Genomic DNA, 18,910 nt, shown 5'->3' on the forward strand with positions numbered 1-18,910 from the left:
CCCCCGTGGCCAGGACATGGCAGCAGCGAGGGCGCCTCCCCCTGCGGGACGGGGTGGGTGGGGCCTCTGCTCAGCATGCGGGAGGGTCTTGTTGAAAAGGCCCAGCTCTGCAGCAGGTCAGGCGGCCCCCGGGAGCCATCACACGCCAAGGGCAGGTGAACCCGGTGGCCCCGACATCTAGGGGCCACCTGACTGGATGCACCTCCAAAGAATCTCAGGCGGGGACTGGCCCGAGAGGGACTGGCCCAGGGCACGCTGCTGACCAGACTCTAGAAAACTAAGTCACAGTAACAGCAGAGATGGTGACACCACCCCACGGAAGTCTGAACGGCGTGGACAGAACCGCCCGTCCTCTGTGTCCGGCAGAGGCCCACGTGTGGCCCTGCCCCACCACACCCCCGCGGGCCAGCCCTGCAGCCGCCCGGCCCTGCCCAGCACGTCCGCGGAGACTCACTTGAGTTGAGCGTCTGCCGGGTCTTGGCGCTGGTGCAATAGGCCTCGATGACCTTCAGGATCTGCGCATCCTCCTCCAGCGCGGCCGTGCCTGTGGGGACACATGCGTCACAGCTGCACACCGGTGCTGCCCGCCGACCAGATGGAGCACAGCCAGGACAGACGAGCGCCCTCCGAGAGGACCAGGCTGCTCGGAAGTGCGGCTCACCGGCCGTATTGGGGCCCAGGGTCCCCACTACAGCGCGAGCTGTCTCGCTGTCCAACCCGAGGCTGAGGACGGGCAGGCCCGGGAGAGGGGAGCTGAGAGACACGCGCAGGTGCGCAAGGGCCGCTGCGGCCCAGGAAGGGCGAGAGCTGACAAGGCCCGGCTTGCACCCGCCACCCACCAGCTGCCATGCCCCAGAGCTCAGCGCGCAGGGAGGCGGCACCCCGTGCCTGCCATGCAAGAGGGGAGGCAGCTGCACCCCAGAGAGGCCGCAGGCCAGCCTCGGTGTGGAGAGTGGTCCTTAGAGCCCCCGCCAGAGTGTCCGCACCCCCGGAGCTGGGAGGCGCCGCCCAGCTGCTGCTCACGCGCCAGGGCCGGGCTGGATGGGCCACGCGGGGGCCCAGCACCGGAGACCTCGCCCATGGCGTCCCATCCCAGGCAGGCCTCCCACCTCTCCCGCCGCGCCAGGCATCGCGTGGACACGCCGCAGCGAGCTCGCTCCACACCGACAGGCAGCCTAGCACCGCGCCCGCCGGCGCACACACTCACTCTTCCTCAGCGCGAACTCCTCGTCCGACGGCTTCCGCTCAGGCTTGCGCTTGGGAAGCAGCTTTTTCATAGTCTTGGGGCTCTTACTAAGGTCCTGCAGGGAGAGAGGGCAGTACTGATGAGCCTCACCAGGGGCCTGCCTGGCAACCCCGAGAGTGCTGGGGCGTCGCTGGGTCACTCCAGCCGCCTGTGGGGCGTCCTGCTGCCCCATGGTGACTTGAGCTCGCACGTGAGGCACCTGCATCCAGCGGACCGCCGGGTCCAGCGAGCAGGGCACACAGGGACTAACCGCCCGGCTCGCTAGGAAGGGCAGCTGCGCCTGCTCTCGGAGGAGCAAGTGAAGAGCTGGGGATCAGGGGCTGGCCTGGGCGCAGCGGCGTGGAAGGCAGGGCTGGGGCTCAGGTGACTCGGGGCACTCCTCACCGGGAAGGCACCCTCGCCCCCGCCGCACGGCACTCAGCACCCAGAACGACGCAGAGCACGCCGGCGGAAACCCAACAGGACAACTGAGCCAGTAACGCCGGGGCCAACCGTGAGGCGTCACTGTGGGCATCACCGTGACAACAGACACGTGACCGCTCCTCTGACCAGAGAGGCGGGGGAGATGCGCTGGTCAGGCTGATGCACGCAGAGGGAAGAAAGATCAACCTTGGAGAGCGTCTCTTTCAAACCCTCACTGAACAGATAAATTCCAGCAGTTTGTAGACCTGCAGCGGCACCAGCGCAGAGCGCGCACGCCGCGTGGATGCAGGGCCAGGAGGACTTGGCCCCACACGCCAGTCCTGTCGAGCCAGGCCCAGAAGACCATCCAGAGCTGGGAGGTGCCGGGGCAGCGGTCCCAGGGCAGAGCTGCCACTGCTGTCCGCTGAGCACCAGCCTTCCCTCGTCGTGCTTGCTCCTTCCGGCGAGCGGCCAGAAGCGTGCACAAAACCAAGTCCAAAAATTCCGAGCAGACAAACCCTGAGCACATACAACCCAGCGCGCGTCCCCGGCGGGCGGTGGCGGGCAGCACGCGTCTCCCAGGGCCAGGGCACAGTCGTGACGGATTGCCAGGGAAGCCTGCCTAGGACATCCTGGTCTGCACTGAGGCCCAGACCACTGTGGTAGCCCCGCCCCAGGCCTCGCTGACCACGACCAGCCAAGTGGCCCGACACGAGGAGGGGCCCAGAGGGCGAGAAGGGAGGGGCTGGCACCGTGGGCTCAGTCCCGGACAGACCTGCTGAGGCCCCACTGACGACCCAGACCCCAGGCCCATGGTGCCTCCCTCCCTGCGCCCTCCGAGCCTCAGGTCCCTTCTCAGCGCCGCGCTCTCAGGAGCACTTCACTCCGGCCAGCCCTGCTCTCACGCGCCCAGTACTTTCTCTGGCCTTCTGAACTACCTCGCGCTGTGTTCCCTCAAACTCCATTCTGCTGCAAAGGGCAACACAGCGTTTCCCTGGCGGCTGAGAGCTGCCCGCAGCGTGGCTGCCGCCTCTTCACAACCCTGCCCTGCCTGGGCACAAGGCCCCAGCGTCCGCTGCTGGAAGGCTCAGAGCCTTTTGCACCGAGAGCTTCACGGCCTCCAGCTGACGCCCCAAGTGGGTGGGGCTGCTGGCCAAGCGGCATTTCCACTCCCGGGCTGAGGCGGGCCCAGAGCGCACCCCTGGGGAGCAGCCTTCCTGCCCACCGGCTCCTCCCTCCCAGCACCTGTCGTTGGGGCCTTTCTATGTGGGCCCGTCTCGCGTGTACTCCAGTTTCACCGGGGAGCACAGAGCAGCGATGCTCCCCAAGCGGCTGCCGTAGCGGGGACCCCAACCACCGGGAAGGCAGAGGTTGCGCGAGAAACCCCCGGAGGGTACCGGGAGTCGGGAGCACCTCTCACGGCGGCCCTCAGCGGTGGGGCGTGTGCGCAGCGCCTCGCCAGGCTCGTGTACGCTGACGCCACACGCTCACACATGCCCCACGCTCACACTCGTCTCCGCCACACTCGGGCTCCACCCGCGTCCTCGGGCGGGGCCTCCGGGGCTCCTCACATGCGCCGCCTCCTCGAGCCCGAAAGGTGCCCACACACAGCGCAGGGCCACTGTCAGGATGGCGTTGGCCGCCAGAGAGCATGAAGCACTGGACTCCAGTCGGGCCAGGTCCGGAGGGGCCAGGTCTGAAGCTATGCTCGCCGGGCTCACTGGGACGGCTGCGCGTCCGGGCCGTGGGCGCGGGGCTGAGGAAGGGCGTCCTGTCCTGGGAGGCTGCTAGGGTGGGGCTGGGAATGAGCGACACAGTCACTGTAGCCACGTCCCCCCAGGTCCCTCGGCCTTTGGTGCTCTACCGGGAGGCCGGCGGCGCTCATTGGACAGAAGCCTGCTGTGCGGACATGTCCGATTGGAGCCTGCTGTCCAGGCGGCTTCCCGACTCGGCCCCGCCTGCAGTCGGCCCCCAAGGCCCGGCGACAGTGGTCAGAGAGGCCGCAGCGCTGGGCACGGTGAGTGGGAGGCGTCATGGTCTCTCTGGCGCCACAGCGCTGCCAAACAGCCGTCTTCGCCTCCAGGTGCAATGCTCCCTGCCCTCCCACCGCCGCTCCCGACAAATGCGGCCTCCTGGACCAGGCCTCCAGCGAGACGGGGCCGCCGGGCACACGGTGGCCAGCTGCAGCAAGGCGAGGCCTGATACACCGGAAGCCAAATAACTTGGGTGCCGTGAGGGGCACGGAGGAAGCCGCTGCGAGACCTGCCAGCCCCTTGGCCCACAGCGCCCAAGTCAGGGAGGGGCACGGGGCACTCTGGATGACAACAGCGGGCTGACCCCCCACAGGCCTCCGAAGAAAGGCCTCTGCCTTCTCGCGCCACAGACAGATGCGCCCCACACCCCGGCTGCACGGACACAGAAACAGATGCACCCCACACCCCGGCTGCACGGACACTGAAAAAGACAGACGCGCGCCTCACCCTGACGGCACCGACACCGAGACAGACAGACACGCGCCTCACCCCGACTGCACCGACACCGAGACAGCGCCCCCGAGCGCCTCACCTCCTTGTAGCAGAGGGCGGCCGAGGGCCGGAGGGGAGGCGCGGGCCGCAGACAGCTCAGGCTCCAGGGCTTGGGGGTCTTCGGCGGCTCCAGCGGCCCCCAGCTGATGGCGGCATGTGGGGCGCCATGGTGGGAAGGGTGGGGCAGCGTGTGGTAGGGGGGCGCCAGCGGCATGGGCTTGCTGTCGGCGTGCTTGCTGGACGGGGCGAGCGGGTGGCAGGGGAGCTGCCGGGAGACGAGGAAGACAGCGTCCGCAGTCGAGGCCGTGCAGAGACACCCGACCCGCGGAGGCTCAGCCACCCCCGCCCCAGACGACGCCGACAGGGCGCGATCGTGGGAGCTTCTGGGCCGCCCAGGCCAGGAGGCAGCCGAGGGGCCCGGCCCGTGCGCCTGCAGTAACACTCACAAAGGGCATCTCAGCCCATGGAAATAACGGAATTTTGTCAAATAACAGCCACTACGTGGGGGCCCACGCGGCCCAGCTAGTGTGATTTACTGGGCAAAGCACGGGCGCCACTGTCTCGTGAACCCCTGGATCCGGCCAGGCCCGTTCTTCCAGGCTCGTCTCTGCTACGGAGACCAAGCACAGCGACAGCAGAGACAGCGCGACAGGAAGCTCTAAATGTGAGTTTCCATGTTGACCTCTGAAGGCGCCCTAAGTATATGGGAGACCAAAGAGCTGCTGAGATGTGCAAACGAGCAGGACACAGGTGAAGATTCCTTAAGTCAAAGCATACATCAAAGAAGGCGATTTCAGAGCCTCCCCGTGGGCCTGGCCCCCTCATCACTAAATCCTTCCTGATGACGCCTGCTACAGAGTGAATGTTCTCGAGACCCTGCTGGGTCCGCAGCCCCTGGGCTAAAGTGCGGGGCCGGCGGCGTCTGCAGAGAACCCTGGGTGGGCCCCGGTACATGACGCCGTGTGTGGCCAGCCGGCAGCCACCCCGAGCCAGGCGGGTCCTTACGGTGTGAGACGGCACAGAATGCGGCTTGACGCAGGGGTTGCCCGCAGCCGTGACCTTCGTCTGCTTCTGCAGGTGGTCCACCCACTCGTGCAAGTCCTGCTGGCTGCTGCAGGACACCAGGATCCGCTCGATCATGCTCCCTAGAAGAGAGGAGACGCCCAGGCGGGACATGGGGAGAGCACGTGGGCCCACGGCGCCCCAATGGTGGGCCTCCCCCCGCAGCGCCCGCAGCGCCCCTCACCTGCAATCTCAAAGGCGTTCCTGTGGTGCTCGCTGTCCTCAAGCTTCGTGATCGTCATCCCTGTAGTTGGGAGCTTGCCCTGAAAACGACCCCCAAGTTAGAGCTTCTCACGTAAAGATGCTGTTTTTAAAGCAAATGCTCATAGATAAGTGACGTTAGAAGCGGGAGAAGAGTGTTCGCAAGCCAGGAAAACCCCTCTCCTGTACCAGCCACGCGCGTGACATCAGAGCTTCTGACCCAGTGAGAACTACTGATGCTCAAATCTAGGAACAGCACCAGCGAGCAGCAGAGACACACCCCGGCTGCACCTGTGGCGCGCCTCCGAGCACCCCCAGGGAGCAGGCCCAAGGGACCCGCCCAGGCGGCCCAGGGGCAGGGGCTGGTGGCCAGCTGCTGGGCAATGAGCACAAGCAAGCAGGCAGGGACATGGCGCCCAGAGATGTCAGGGAGGGCCCCACACACGGCACTGAACACAGACACCAGCCAGGACGTCCGGGCCGGGCCAGGCCGCGGCAGCGGGGAGCAAGGGCTATCTGGCAGAGAGCCACGGTCCTCCACAGGGCACAGAGCCCTGGCGGGCAGGGGCCTGGATGCTGCTCTATGCCCATCGGCCAGGGACAGTCTCCCCACCCATCCCCACACCAGAAAAGACCCTGTCCACGGAGGCAGAGCCAGCTGAGGGTCACCCAGAGGCGGGGACACTTTGGGACACTGGGCAGTGCTGGGCATGCATGGTCAGACGCTTCTGACAGAGGCACCCTCCGGCACGTCAGCCACAGCGGGTGCCTGAGGCACGGGGCTCAGAGCCGCGAGACCACCACAGCAGGCGGTGTGCCGCCTCGCACCACAAAGGGGCCAGGATCTCCCCGTGTCCCTGGCTTTGCTGCGTGACACCTGCCAGAGCGGGAGATGCACGCCACCGATGCGCGGGCCTCAGCATGCAGAGGCTCCCCGCAAGGACAGGTCCCGTGGGTGGGACGCCCAAGCCCCCATGGCCGCGTGCCAGCCTTGCCACCAGGGCCTGGGCCTCACAAGCGGCGACCCTTCCTTTCTCTGCTTAGACCAGAGCCTGAACACAGGGAGCTCGGCCTCCACCTCGCCAGTCATCCCACCAGGGCACTGGGTAGGAGGGGGCGGCACTGGGTGGAGGGAGCAGCAGCTGACTCTGCACAGACCCTGCTCTGCAGCAGGTTGGCCAACCGAGGGGCAGGGCTGTCCGGTGTCCTCAGAGGCCCGCTTTGTGCAGGGCCTGTGAGGAGCTGCTCTCCGGGCAGCAGAGTCCCTGGACATCTGACTCGGGTCAGTGGCTGGACATCTGGCCAGTGCAGCAGGAAACCACGAGGCCACCCAGAGAAAGGAGGCTGAGCTCGGCAACACCGTCTCGGGCGCCGGGCCAAGCCACGGGACTGGGAGGCACTGGCTTCCAGAGCCAAGGCCGACCCAGACCAAGGACCCACACGCCGCGAGTCTGCAATTCAGGAAACACCAGAAGCCCTCGCCTTGGCCCTCCCATCAGTGCTCACGTCCTCTCCAACAGGTCCCTGACGGCCAAGCTGGAAAGGCCCTTCCCAGCATGCCGCGGCTGGCCGCTGAGTGGCTGCACGTCTGAGGTCGGGGCAAGCGGCAGGAGGGCTGAGTGGAGAGGAGGTGGGGCTGCGCATCGCCCGCTCCCTCCCCCCAGCTCAGGACTGAGGCTGGCAGGGGACATGCACGGGGCAGGCGCAGGCACCACAGCCCCAGGCACACACCGGCCAGGCCAGAAATGGTGCCCTGCGGACGGGGGGTTGGGGGAGGCCCCACGGGCGGTACCTGGTAGATGAAGCCGCTCATCCGCGGGCTGGCGGACAGCATCAGCAGCGTGCTGGGGAAGAGGAGGAGGTAGCGCTCGCTCTTCTCCTAGGCCAGGACAAGGACAGACCAAGCACTTACTCAGAGACAGAGGCACGAGGACGTTCCCCCCCCCCCCCCCCCGCCGCCCCACTCGCTGTTTGCGTTTCTCCCACCCCGTTTTATTGGCTAAATTAAGTGAAAACAAAGTTACAATAAATTTCAAGATTCACAAGGGGCCCACGTACAACCCTTCACTTTGAGGCTAGCCAAAGAGCTCAGCTCTGCCTGCGACTCTGGAACTGGACTCAAACTCTCCCTCCTGGTTAAGGAAAAGCGACCGTAACGGCGTTCAGTGCAGGGGGCGGGCGGGGCCCTCAGCCCAGGGCGGCCGTGAAATGCCAACACCAGTAGCCGGGGACATCCCCAAAGCCGGACACGCCCGTGGAAGGCGGTCTCCATCCTCCCGTAACTGTCACCTTGTTTGCGTGAGAGACTTAGCGTGAGCAGCATTTGACAGTTCAAACCGTCACCTGAACATGGTTAAGAACACCCCAGAGACCACACCTCAAGAACAAACACCCCCAGAGGAGACAGAAGGGCGGACGCCTTGGGGGCCACAGCACCAGCCTGTCCTGAGGCCTCATGGCCGCAAGCGTGCTCTAAGCCGCACTACTGACCACAGAGCTGGAGGGAAATCCAGGAGCAGGGACTGGCGGAGAGAGCCAAGGGCAGCCGTGGGCGGGGACGGCAGTGGCCCGCCCGGGGGCAGCACAGTACCTCGCTCCCCGCGCACTGGATCAGGACCTGCGACATGTACACCACGGCGCCCAGGGCCTTGATGTCATCACCCTCCCAGTTGCGGATGGCTTCCGTCAGGATCTGCAGCTCCAGCTCCTTCCTCTTCCGCACCTCCTGACACTGAGCCTGAGGGACACGAGAGCCCGGTGATGGCACGGGAGCCGCCAGCCTCACAGCCTGGGTGGCCCCACAGCAGCTTTGTGGCGCGCCCGGAGACAGCCCCTGGGCCAGGGCCCCGGGGACCGCAGTCACCCACGTCAGGAGACACACACAGCGGTGAGGGACGCGCTTGCTGTGACTGTAACGTCTGCCCGCGCAGAATCTGGGCCGAGGGAAACACCAACAAGGCGGATGTTTCGGGACAGCCGGCCCAACAGCAGGCCGACCGCGAGGGGGGCTGCAGGGCACAGGGAGGGCACCCGGCCACAGCCGGGCAGCCGCGGGGCGCGTCGCGGGGTCTTCTCGACACCTGAACGACAACTGCGTTTTTCTGGCGCCCACAAGTCCAGCCGCGGGGACACTGATGATACAGTCATCCCCTCAGCTCACGCCCCTGAGAGAACTGCATTTTCCCCGTTACCTATCCTTCCCAGGCGACACGCATTTCTCTGCGTTCAAGGGCCAGAACAAGGGCCGAGGAAAGCCTGTAACGCGCGCGCGACACTTACAGAGAGGCTTTTGAAGGCGGCCATGGACTTCTGGATGTCCTGTCTGTCTGGATGATAATCCTGCGAAGAAGCGAGACACTCAGCTCTCACAGTCACACGCTCCCCCCTGGAAAGGCGCCCTACAGCCTGTGTCAGGGTTTTCACCCCACAACATGTCCTATTTACAAGGCGTCATTTCTCATTCTTTAATACAGTCAGGGAGCCGGTGACCCTCGGGGAAACACGTCAGAGGACGTGGGAGTAAGAGGGGCCCCCGCACCCACACGCCGGTGCGGGCACAGCAGCCACCGCGGCAGAGGACCGGCACGCGTGTGGGCAGGGCCCGCTGACCACCCCTTACGGGAACGCTCCTGAGCCAAGACAATGCCCTGAACCCCGCTTTCTGCCAGGCACACAGCCCGTCGCTAAGAACAGGACAGGCGAGCAGGGTGCCCTGGGACTCCGGCCGCCACAGCCCGTGGCTGATGGCACCGCACACAGCTGCCCAGGAACCGGCCCCATCGCGCCCGCTTCTGCAAACCCCAGCCCACAGGCGCACCGGGAGGCCAGGGAGCCAGAGCGCTGCACCCGGGGTGAGGGGGAGCACCAGCCTGGCAACCAGCCCGTGGCCCGCACCTCCATGTGCCGCTCCAGCTCCTTGAGCAGCGTCGGGTACTTGTCCAGGCGCAGGAAGGGCTTGCTGAGGCCGGTGGTCAGCACCAGGATCCCAGGGCTTGCAGCACCTTTGGTCTCCATGAACTCCCCCAGCTCCTCACTGCGCAGGGCGCCACCGCAGGAGACAGAGACGCGAGGTCAGTGCGGGCAGGTGATCCCGCGGGCGGGCCCACATCACCCCAGGCTGCTCAGCAGGACACACCCAGACGCCGCTCTGGCTGTGAGCATTGCGGTCCTGCGCTGCCCAGCCCCCGGCGGGGGCATCAGAAACAGCCGTGAGTGCCTCTGGGCGGCTCCACTGAGCGGCGGGGCCCTGGACAGCACCAGCGTGGGGTTCTGGACACAAGGCCGGTGCGCCCCCTTCCAGCCCTGCCACGCACAGCTCACGTGAGCCAGAGGACCCAGGAACAGCTGTGGCAGCCCCACGCCACCCCTCGATTATTGTCCTAACTCACGATGCCCTGCAGCTGAGTGTACGGAAGGGAATTTTTCCCTTTGGAGAAATCGGTTTCGCAGACATCCTCTACGAGCGCTGGACAGCCCAGAGCACAGCCCGCTGAAGGGAGGCCCTGGCACCAGAGCTCATCTCCCTCAGCACCACCCCTGCGGGGCCTCTCCCAAGAGAGGGGCCTCGGAGGCTGTCCGGGCCACATCTGATATTTCAGGATTATACTGAAATTTCAACTTAGTTAAAATTCATCTCTGGCAGAGAAAAATAAACAAAAACAAAGTTATCGTTATCCTCCTCCACTCAAAAAACTGTAACTAAGAGTTTAAGTGAAAAGTCGGCAAGCAAAGGTAACTTCTCTTAACTTCCACGCAGCACACAGCCGAAGCACGAACGTGAGGTCACCCCACAATACCGGTGACCTTACAGAAAAATTCTACCTTTCAGTGTTTTAAAATTCAGCAACAACAACAAAAAAAATTACAACAAACCGCTCCTCACAGCCACTTGTATGTGACTTCTCCGTCCTCCCTGGCTGGCACGGCAGCCCAGGACACGCAGCCAGGCAGCAGGGGAAGCACAGACAAAGCCACTGTCACCCTCACGGGCACCATCTCAGAAGCCACAGGCCGCTCAGAGTCGCCGCCAGGGACACAGGGTTTGCAGCGGGCGGACCCCTGGGGGGTGACCCCAAGAACCGGGCTCACACTCGGGCCCCAGACACACACAGCTAGTACGCCATGCTTCACCTCCCATCAACCCTTGCCAACGCCGGCAACGGAGGCCCCTCTGCGGTGGGGAAAGCCGCCGTCTGCCCAGCCGGGGTAACTGTGTCTCCACTGACGAGCTAGAGCTGCATGCTCAGCCTGTGAGCCCGCCCTGCCCAGAAACAGGCACTTCTCTGACAGCCCCGGGCCTCGCGCTGGGAAGCGAGGGCGGCAGCTGCGACCCAGCACCGGCAGCTCCTTCCGCCTCGCAGCCACAGAGCTCAAGGGGAGACGGCAAATCCCAACTCGGTCACACCACACCATGAGCGCGCGGCCCCCCATGGCTCTTCCCAAGGGGCCCTGAGCCACCTGCTCCTGGTGAGAGCAAGGGCCTGGTTCCCGGCAGGTGGGAGGTGGACACAGAGGCCCGGGGCCTCGCGAGGAAGGCGGGATACGCACCTGTGCTCCGTGAGGACGCCCACTGCCGAAGGGTGGTTGGCACAGTACGCGAGGTATAAGGTCTTCATCTGTGGCATCAGGTTTAAAAAGCAGCCCCCAACTCTCTGCTGGGCTTCAGGCGACCTGCAGACAGCAAAGGGAGACATCCTCGGTGAGCAGCAGCAGATGGGCCAGGGCCCAGCGAGGACACATGGTGTGGCAGGGGTCCTGGGTACGCGCCACAGCCCCCAAGGCACGTGAAGTCGCAGCCAGCCAGCGCCAGCCTCTGCGCACACTCACCCCAGTCCCACCTCCGCGGGCATTGGGAGGAACCACGGCCAGAAAGCCTCGCCTCTGGCAGCAGCCGCGGAGACCCCCCAGCAGGGCGAGCTGGCTGTCATCACGTTGTGTTAAAGCGGCCCCATGGCAGCGCACGAAAAACACCCGCCGCCTTCCCGCAGGTGAAGGCTGGATCAGGCGCCCGGGCAGCCCACCCCGTCCCGAGCCGCACCGCAGAGCGTGCCACACACAACCACGCCAGGAGCGGCAGCCCCTGTGCAGCCCAATGCAACGCAGCCAAGGGCCAGGTGGGGCCCTGAGCATGGGTCTGGGGGAGGCCGCTGGGAGCCCCGGTGCTGGTCTCTGCGGACCACCAGGTGCCAGCTGGAAGTGACTGGGAGTGGGGTCCTTTTGCTACCGTGGGCAGGACGACACTGTCGCAGCCCTGCACCCCAAGTCCAGTGCCACCAGAGCCCCCAGCCCTGACTGGAAAGACCACATCCTTCAAGGCAGGACACCAGAGGGGTTGCTACTCTCCCTGCAGAAACCGGCCAGAGAAAGTGGCGAAGCATAGTATTGGGGGAGTCCCCCAACCAAACAACAGCCGAGCACCCTTTCTACAGAGGACAGGAGGGCCCAGCTGCCCGGAGACAGACCTCACAGCAGCCACAGGATGCAAGCAGGTGGCTGCCAGGAAAGCCGCGCAGCGCTGGGGGCGGGGGGGGGGGGGGGTAAGGCCTTGCCACGCGGCTCCGGGGACTCTGGAAACCAGCGCTTTCAGTCCCCACGGTCACCGCGCGTGCCCCTGGGAGAGCCACTCAGACTCTCTGCCCTGCCGGCCTCCCCTTCAAACCTGCCTCCTCATTCACTGAGAGGGCGGAACGGGCTAAACCACGCAAGCCACGGAGAACAGTGGCGGTCTCCAACTGACAACCCCGCACACGGCAGGGCCTGCGCCGGCCACCCCACTCACGGAAGCGGCATGCCCCCAATCTCAGTGCGGGGGTGGGAGGCAGCCCCGCCCCCTCGAGGGCCAGAGCGCTCAGCGACACGGCTCCTCCGCGGTGTCCTGCTCTGCCCTGGCCACCCCACCCACCGGCGGGCGCCACACCAGCCCGAGCCTGGAGCCCAGGCCACGGGCAGAGGGGAGCAGACTCCGTCGCCTCCATGCGGGAAGGAGGCGGCACCTGCTTTCACTTTTTCCTGTTTCGTGGCTTCCGGCGTTCTCTGAGGTGCCGGTAAACTCCTCTGTCACCAGAAAAAGCTAAGTGTCCCTCTGCTTAGTTTCAGCAGACCGCCGTTCCCAGCAGCCCTGCGCCTCCTTAACATGAGGGACCCCCGCTGGGCGAGGAGCCCCAGGGCCCCCAGGAGGCAGCAGGCACTCCCTCTACTTCAGAGGAGCTGCAGCCACAGCCAGAGACGGAAGGGAGGAAGGCCTCACAGCTCGTGAGAGGCGCGGCGCTCTCCGTGGGAAGGGGCCGGGAGAGTGAAGACGCGCGGGAGGCGGAGCCCTCTCCCCACACCTGCCGTCACAAAGCACGTCCCGAAAGGCCGCGATCGGTGACTTTTCAGACAGGGCCCGTCCACCCGACCCACTCTGGCGGAGCAGGCCGTGCATTTCTGCAAGGGCCGCTCACGGGGCTGCCACGCGGGCCACAGACTCTTAAGACGTGGCGCAAGTCCCAGGAAGGCCCCAGGGCCTGATGTCCTGCCCCTCCTTGCTCCCAGGCTTCAGCCAGGGTGAAGCCCACCTCGGGGCGCCTTCCTGCAGCCGAGCCAGGGGCCTCGGTCCTGGCCCAGGCTCCCACAACGCTCGTGCCTGGAGGAAGAGAGTGACGCCGTCCACTGCACAGGCGTGTGCCGGCGAGGTCCTGCCCGGGCCCCTTCAACTGCAGAGTGGGGCAGGCTGCCAGGGGCCCAGCTTGTGACTGGAGGAACCTCCAAGAGAGGAGGGGCCTGAGACAGAGCTGGTTGGTGACGGCGGAGGGTCTAGTCCACCCTAAACACCGGCGACGAGGCCGCCCGCAGCCCTCAGGACGGCCGGGAGCACGGCCTGCCAGCACAGGGAGGTGGGGGGGCGCCCGCTCCCGGCCCGTGCAGGCCCTGCTCCACCTGCCAGTCAGAGCTGCACCCTGGACCCTAAGCTGGACAATCTAAAGCAGCTTTTACTAGCGCGTCATGCCCGCGCGAGCCAAAACCAGCTCCTTTCCATCTTCAGAACAGCGAATTCCAAAACCACGTGACCGGACCCTCGTGCCCAGCGACACCAAGCCCAGTTCCCCAGGTTTTCAGCATCTCACTTACTTGGTGCACTCCTCTAGAGACTGTACAAGTATTTGCTGGAAAGAACATATTTCTTCTAGATTTCCCATTAAATACGAAGTATTGGTTGAACTCAGCCTAGAGTCAGGAAGAACCACAGTGAAAACGCGTGAACGGTGTACGCACGTCCTGCCACCACCCCCAGGACCCGGAGGCCACACTGACGAGCAGGCCCGCGTGGTCAGGCCCCAGCTCTGGCATCCCCAGGGTGCAACCATGGGCATGTCGCCACCTGACTTACTTCTCGCTGGCCTGCAGTGGCCGCAGGTAAGTGGAAAGCACAGTCTGAAGCTCTTTCGCATACTCATTTTCCGTTTCCAAAATGTTCTGTAGCACCTGCAGGGAAAGACAACGCGCACACAGTAAGACTGATGCCAACGTTTAAGATGCGAAGTGAGCTCCGGAGAGGCCATCACCTCTGTTCAGCTGCCACCGCAGCGGTGTGTCCCGGCCCCAGGACCCGCCGCCTCCCCGACAGAGCCACCCCAACACGGTGGCCCCAGGCCAGGCTGGCGGGCGTCCCGCCATCACAGAACCATCACCAAGCCAGCTGCGACGGACAGGATGACCACGAAGCAGGGGCGGGCCGGGCCCTGCGACACCACACGGCACGGGCAGCTGTTCTCCAAAGGCCCCCGCACCCTCCAGGACAGGCAAGACCATCTCCAGGCAGGACGGGCACGCAGGAGGGAGCGGCACAGTGCGGGTCAGGCCCGCTCACATGCACGCGTTCACGGCCGCAGGCCTGGCGGGTCTGTCCACGGAAAGGTCACGCAGCTGCGCTGGGCGGACGGGAGCCAGCCCTTGCGGCAGCCCCCCCCCAGGACGCAGGGCAGCCCTGGCTCCCCCGGCTGTGTGCATGCATGTGACAGGCGGTCAGCCATGCGGCACTACCTCTGTAGAGCCGTGACTTCACTTAAAAATAGCAAAATAATTAAAAAGCATAATTAAATGCTTTCTGACATGTTAGCAAAGCCCATCAGTTGACGGCTTGGAAAGACTGACCCAGCGTAAGACGGCTGGGGCATAGGGGGGGCCTCTTTGGCCCCCTGGAGGCAGGGCCAGGAGTCAGCTTGTGCCCACTCGAGAGCGAGTGACCGCTACGGACCCTCCCTCCCCTGGACAGAGGCAGCGCTGCGCCTGGAGACCAGCAGGCGGCGAGCAGGAAGGCCGGTGCACTTCCGCGACGGGGAGCTCCGCTGCACGGAGTACAGGCCGGCCCGCGCTCCTCTCCGCCCCGAGCTGCTCCTCGCCCCCCACCCTGTGCTGCTCCTCAACCCCTCCTCCGCCTCCTCACCCCCCGTGCTCTTCCTAGCCCCCCGAGCCAGCACCTGCTCTAAGGGGACTCTGAGGATCCACCACCTGCACTAAGACGTGCAGCTGTCTCTCCAAAGTCGGGCTGAAGTAATCACACACGAGGAAGCGCACACAGCGATGACAGTGCCACGTGCTCACTCTCGCCCGACCTCCGCCAACGAAATAACCAAAATCCAGGAGAAAGACAGCGCCCAGGTACACGGTACACGGACACGCCAGCGCCGATACAGCAACGGGCTCGTGTGTCCGGCTTCCCCAGGCTGGGGAGAGCCCGCCGCCGAGCCGGCGCCGCCTGGTTAAGGAACTCGTGTCGACGCTGTCACAGGGCTTTTCCCGGCACGCTGGCCAGCAGGCCTGAATGGGTCCATTCACACAGCCCGGTGGAGCCAGCCGGAGGAGGCGGGGCCGCCCCAAGCTCATTCCTTTGTGGGGAGAGCGGGTGCCGATCCTACCATCACCCCGTCTCTTCAAAGAAATACTCACTGGACGCAAACGGCAAGGGGCTGGCAACAGAGGACACAGCGTGACAGTGCACCGCGGAAAATAATAGGCCCTGACGCTACAAATAAAGTAAAACGAGTACGTCACAGATGGGCAAGGGGGGGGCGCTGCCCGGCGTTCCACGCGGGGTGAAGCACACGACTTCATGTCTCAGACGCGGAGAGCGGCACTGGGAGCAGCAGCATCAGGTCACCCCGCACACTGCAGACAGAGCAGCTCCCCGGGACGTGAGGAGATGGGCCCAGGAGCACGGGTCACCAGCGTGAGGACATGTGAGGGGCCAGAGGGACGCGCCCCACGGTGACATCAGGCACACGCAGCTGGGAACCCGGGCTGAGGCTGGACAGAACCGGGCCAGAGGCCCCCTCCCCCAAAGGCCATGCCGTGCCGACACAGAGCGGTCAGTCCGGCAGCTGGCCAGGGCCGGGTCTGCGAGGAGGGGCGGGGCGCCCCGGCAGGACTCCCAGGCCAGACGCCGGACCGCCGGCCTCCTGCCACCGCGCAGTGGCCAGGGAGCCGCCTCTCCCCAGCACAGGGTCCTCACCTGCCTGCCCTGTCTGCCCTTCTGCATGTTCTGGCTGCTGCAGGACCCCATGAAGCCTGGCGGCACGCGGCGCACCCCAAGGAGCCAGAGCACAGGAGGACGCGCGGTTTCCAGGGAAGAGCAGTCTGCGCCCGCCCCGCCAGAGCGTGCCCAGCGGCCGAGTCAGGGGGCGTGGAGCTTGGCCCAGCTGAACAATGGTGGCACTCAGGAGACGCCGTCCGGCCACACAGACCGCCCCAAGCCGCCTGTCCTGGCAGCCAGACCCGGCAGAGGGCCCCGTGCCGGGCCGTGGCCACACGGATGCTGCAGAAGCACGGGGTGTCCCCCTGGGGCCAGCGAGGCATGGCTCGCACAGCAGGCAGGCCTGGCGGGGCTTCAGTCCACACATCACTGATGCAGCATCAGAGTGACCCACTCACAGGTAAGAAGTGGGTGGTGCTGGCCTAAGATTTGAGAGCGGAGGGCCTCCCTGGTGGCACAAGGGGTTAAGCACGGCACTGTGAAGCTGTCCGCAGCCTCTGCAGCACAAGATCCCCGCCGGCCAGGGAGCTACCCACATGGCACAGCAGCTCTCTCCTGTCTCCCCGCTGCTCCCCTCAGCAGTGGATTTCAGTGAATCTGTCTGTTCTGTTCCCCACTCTGTCTCTGGTGACTCCCCACATCTCTGGCCTGTACCCCAGCTCTTGTATGCATAAATAAATCAATCTTAAAAAAAAAAATTTGCGAGCTGAGCCGGAGACCATCCTACACTAAAAATAAACGTCAATGCCATACTCCTGGCTCACATGCACAAGAGGAGAGAGAAACTAAACTGACGCAGCTGCAGTGCGCCCCTCATGGGGAAGGCGGCCAGGTTGCTGGAGGACGCCCTCCCAACAGAGCTCCCAGCAGGCGCCCAGGGGCCCGGGCAGCACCCACGAGCCAGCGCCAGCTGAACGCATTTGTGGGCCGCTGAACCTCTTGAGTAACTACTCAGGGCCGGCACCTCAAAAGAAACACAGGTCTCTTACCCTAGTTTTGTTTTGTTTTTTAAAGATTTATTTATCTATGTATACGAGAGCTGGGGTACAGGCCACAGATGCGGGGGGTGAGAGGATTCCCCAGAGACAGAGTGGGGAGCAGAACAGGCGGATCCACTGAGATCCACTGCTGAGGGGAGCAGCGGGGAGACAGGAGGGGTCTGCTGCGCCCTGTGGGTAGTTCCCTGCCTGGAGATCGAACTCGTGCTGCAGAGGCTGCGGACAGCTTCATAGTGCGGTGCTTAACCCTTGCGCCACCAGGGAGACCCTACCCTAGCTTTGAAAGAAATCAGAATTTCTAAAACTTGGGGGCCCACAAGTCTTGGGATACGCCTCTCCCACATGCCAATGGCTGCAACACGCGGCAGCTGCAACTCCGCGAGTCAGGCGCGCCTCCGCCCAGCCAGGAAACCGACGCCCGCTCTGACACGCGTCCGTCCTCCCCAGCACCAACAAGCGACAGCGAGGGCCCTGAAAGTTAAAATTGCCCTCCATGCCTCCTAGAAACCCCACATCTGAGGTCTGCAGGTAAGGGGGCCAGCACCGTGTGCTACCCCGGGAACAGGTGCAGGTCTGTGCGCACAGCCTGAAGCAGAAGCAGCCGTCCCGGGCACTCACCACGTTGTAATAGCTTTTGTTAATGGCGGTTGTGTCGAATCCTTTGGGAGGGCTCTTCAAGGCTCCCGACTTGGGCGACACAGGCTTTTCTGCAAAGAAAATGTGAGGTGGTTTTACTGAAGCCACGAGAGATGCCCCAAGCACCAGCCCCACAGGCCCCCATCCAACCGCCACGAACCCCAGCCCTTCCCGAACCCCAGCCCTTCCCCGGGGCAGGAGGCCAGGCCCGCGGAGCCCGAGGTGCTGAACACCCGACAGAGGTCGCCCTGGGTTGTCAGCCACAAGCACGCCGCTGTGGAGCGACGCCAGGCCAGGCCGGGCGTGACGCACAGCACTGGGAAGAGCCTTGGTCCCGTGGCGATGTGAGGGCACCAGTGCCTGGTCTGGGTTCCGCTCTCGGGCCCTCCAGGGTGCAAAGGCACTGACAGGCAGGTGCTGGCTCCAGCGGCAGCCATGGGCAGGGCGCAAGGAGATACTCTCGGCTTGCCCCGGAGCGCGGGGCAGAGAGGCTGCGGGCTGTAAACTCCTGGCTCCCGTCACACCCACTTGGGTGTGGAGAGACGCTTGCTGAGGGGAGCTGGAGGGGCAGGCGGGCACTGGCTGGCGGGATGCGGGTCCATTTTCCCCAACGTTAGGGAGTGTGGCCGCCACGGCTCTCAGGCGGTGGGGCGGCCTATCCCCAGTCCTGTGGCCCGGGCTGCTCATCAGCCCCATGGGTGGGCGGCTGCCTCTCCCGCGTGCTCTGGGGCTGTGGGGAAGGCGGGAGGGCCTCCGAGCAGCAGCCCTGCTCCCACGGGTCCTGGCGTCAGGCACGGCCCGCCGCCAATGTGTCGGGGACAACAGGCCCACCGCGCGCTGCCTGTCCTCACAGTATTTCCCGTGAGGCCCGCAGCGCGCGCCCTCCCAAGCGCCAGGCCCCCCGAGTGCCTGCTCAGTCTCCGTTACGGCCTCAGCGCGTGCTGTCGCCTACACGGGCCGCAGCGCCTCACCAGAGGGCCCCCGTGGCGGAGCAGGGCAGGGGACCAACGCCCGCAGACTCGCCTCCTCCCAACCGCCTACCCGTGGCCCAAGACAGCCGCAGGAGAAAAGGCTGGAATAGCTCCATGCCAAGAGCGACAAGGCCTTTTTCGTCTTGAAAACCCCCTTCGGGAGGAAGACGACAAGCTGCAGCGAGGGGCCGTGGAGGCCGGCGCCCGGAAGAGCAGGCGGGGCTCGGGGAGCTAGCGCCGCTGAAAGCGCCCCGAGTCGGCTGTTAACTACGCAAAAGCAAAAGAATTGTCCAACTGCCTCTCCCACCGACGCTGAAGACCCACCACACGAGGCCCAGGTGACAGCCCCACGCGCGCTC

The 18,910-nt window shown here is 65.2% G+C and overlaps 1 protein-coding gene across 6 annotated transcripts in view; it reads right to left on the reverse strand.

Moving 5' to 3' along the window:
• Positions 1–18,910, reverse strand: part of ARHGEF7 (Rho guanine nucleotide exchange factor 7) — a 59,962-nt gene that overhangs the window by 8,872 nt on the left and 32,180 nt on the right. For 5 of the 6 annotated variants that reach the window (XM_037528685.2, XM_037528679.2, XM_037528683.2 and 2 more), the window contains 13 exons: positions 17,563–17,651; positions 13,805–13,899; positions 13,546–13,641; positions 10,984–11,106; positions 9,331–9,469; positions 8,716–8,775; positions 8,027–8,173; positions 7,229–7,315; positions 5,420–5,498; positions 5,179–5,318; positions 4,214–4,438; positions 1,208–1,301; positions 455–544 (listed from right to left, as the gene is read on the reverse strand). In XM_037528685.2, coding sequence (XP_037384582.1) covers positions 455–544; positions 1,208–1,301; positions 4,214–4,438; positions 5,179–5,318; positions 5,420–5,498; positions 7,229–7,315; positions 8,027–8,173; positions 8,716–8,775; positions 9,331–9,469; positions 10,984–11,106; positions 13,546–13,641; positions 13,805–13,899; positions 17,563–17,651 — 1,464 coding nt within the window. The remainder of the gene's footprint in view (positions 1–454; positions 545–1,207; positions 1,302–4,213; positions 4,439–5,178; positions 5,319–5,419; positions 5,499–7,228; positions 7,316–8,026; positions 8,174–8,715; positions 8,776–9,330; positions 9,470–10,983; positions 11,107–13,545; positions 13,642–13,804; positions 13,900–17,562; positions 17,652–18,910) is intronic. The other variant, XM_037528682.2, reaches the window with a different exon arrangement.

This window comes from Talpa occidentalis, unplaced genomic scaffold (assembly GCF_014898055.3).
Source record: "Talpa occidentalis isolate TD23 unplaced genomic scaffold, MPIMG_talOcc4v2.1 talOcc4.5, whole genome shotgun sequence".
In the NCBI taxonomy this organism is placed as follows: Eukaryota; Metazoa; Chordata; class Mammalia; order Eulipotyphla; family Talpidae; genus Talpa; species Talpa occidentalis.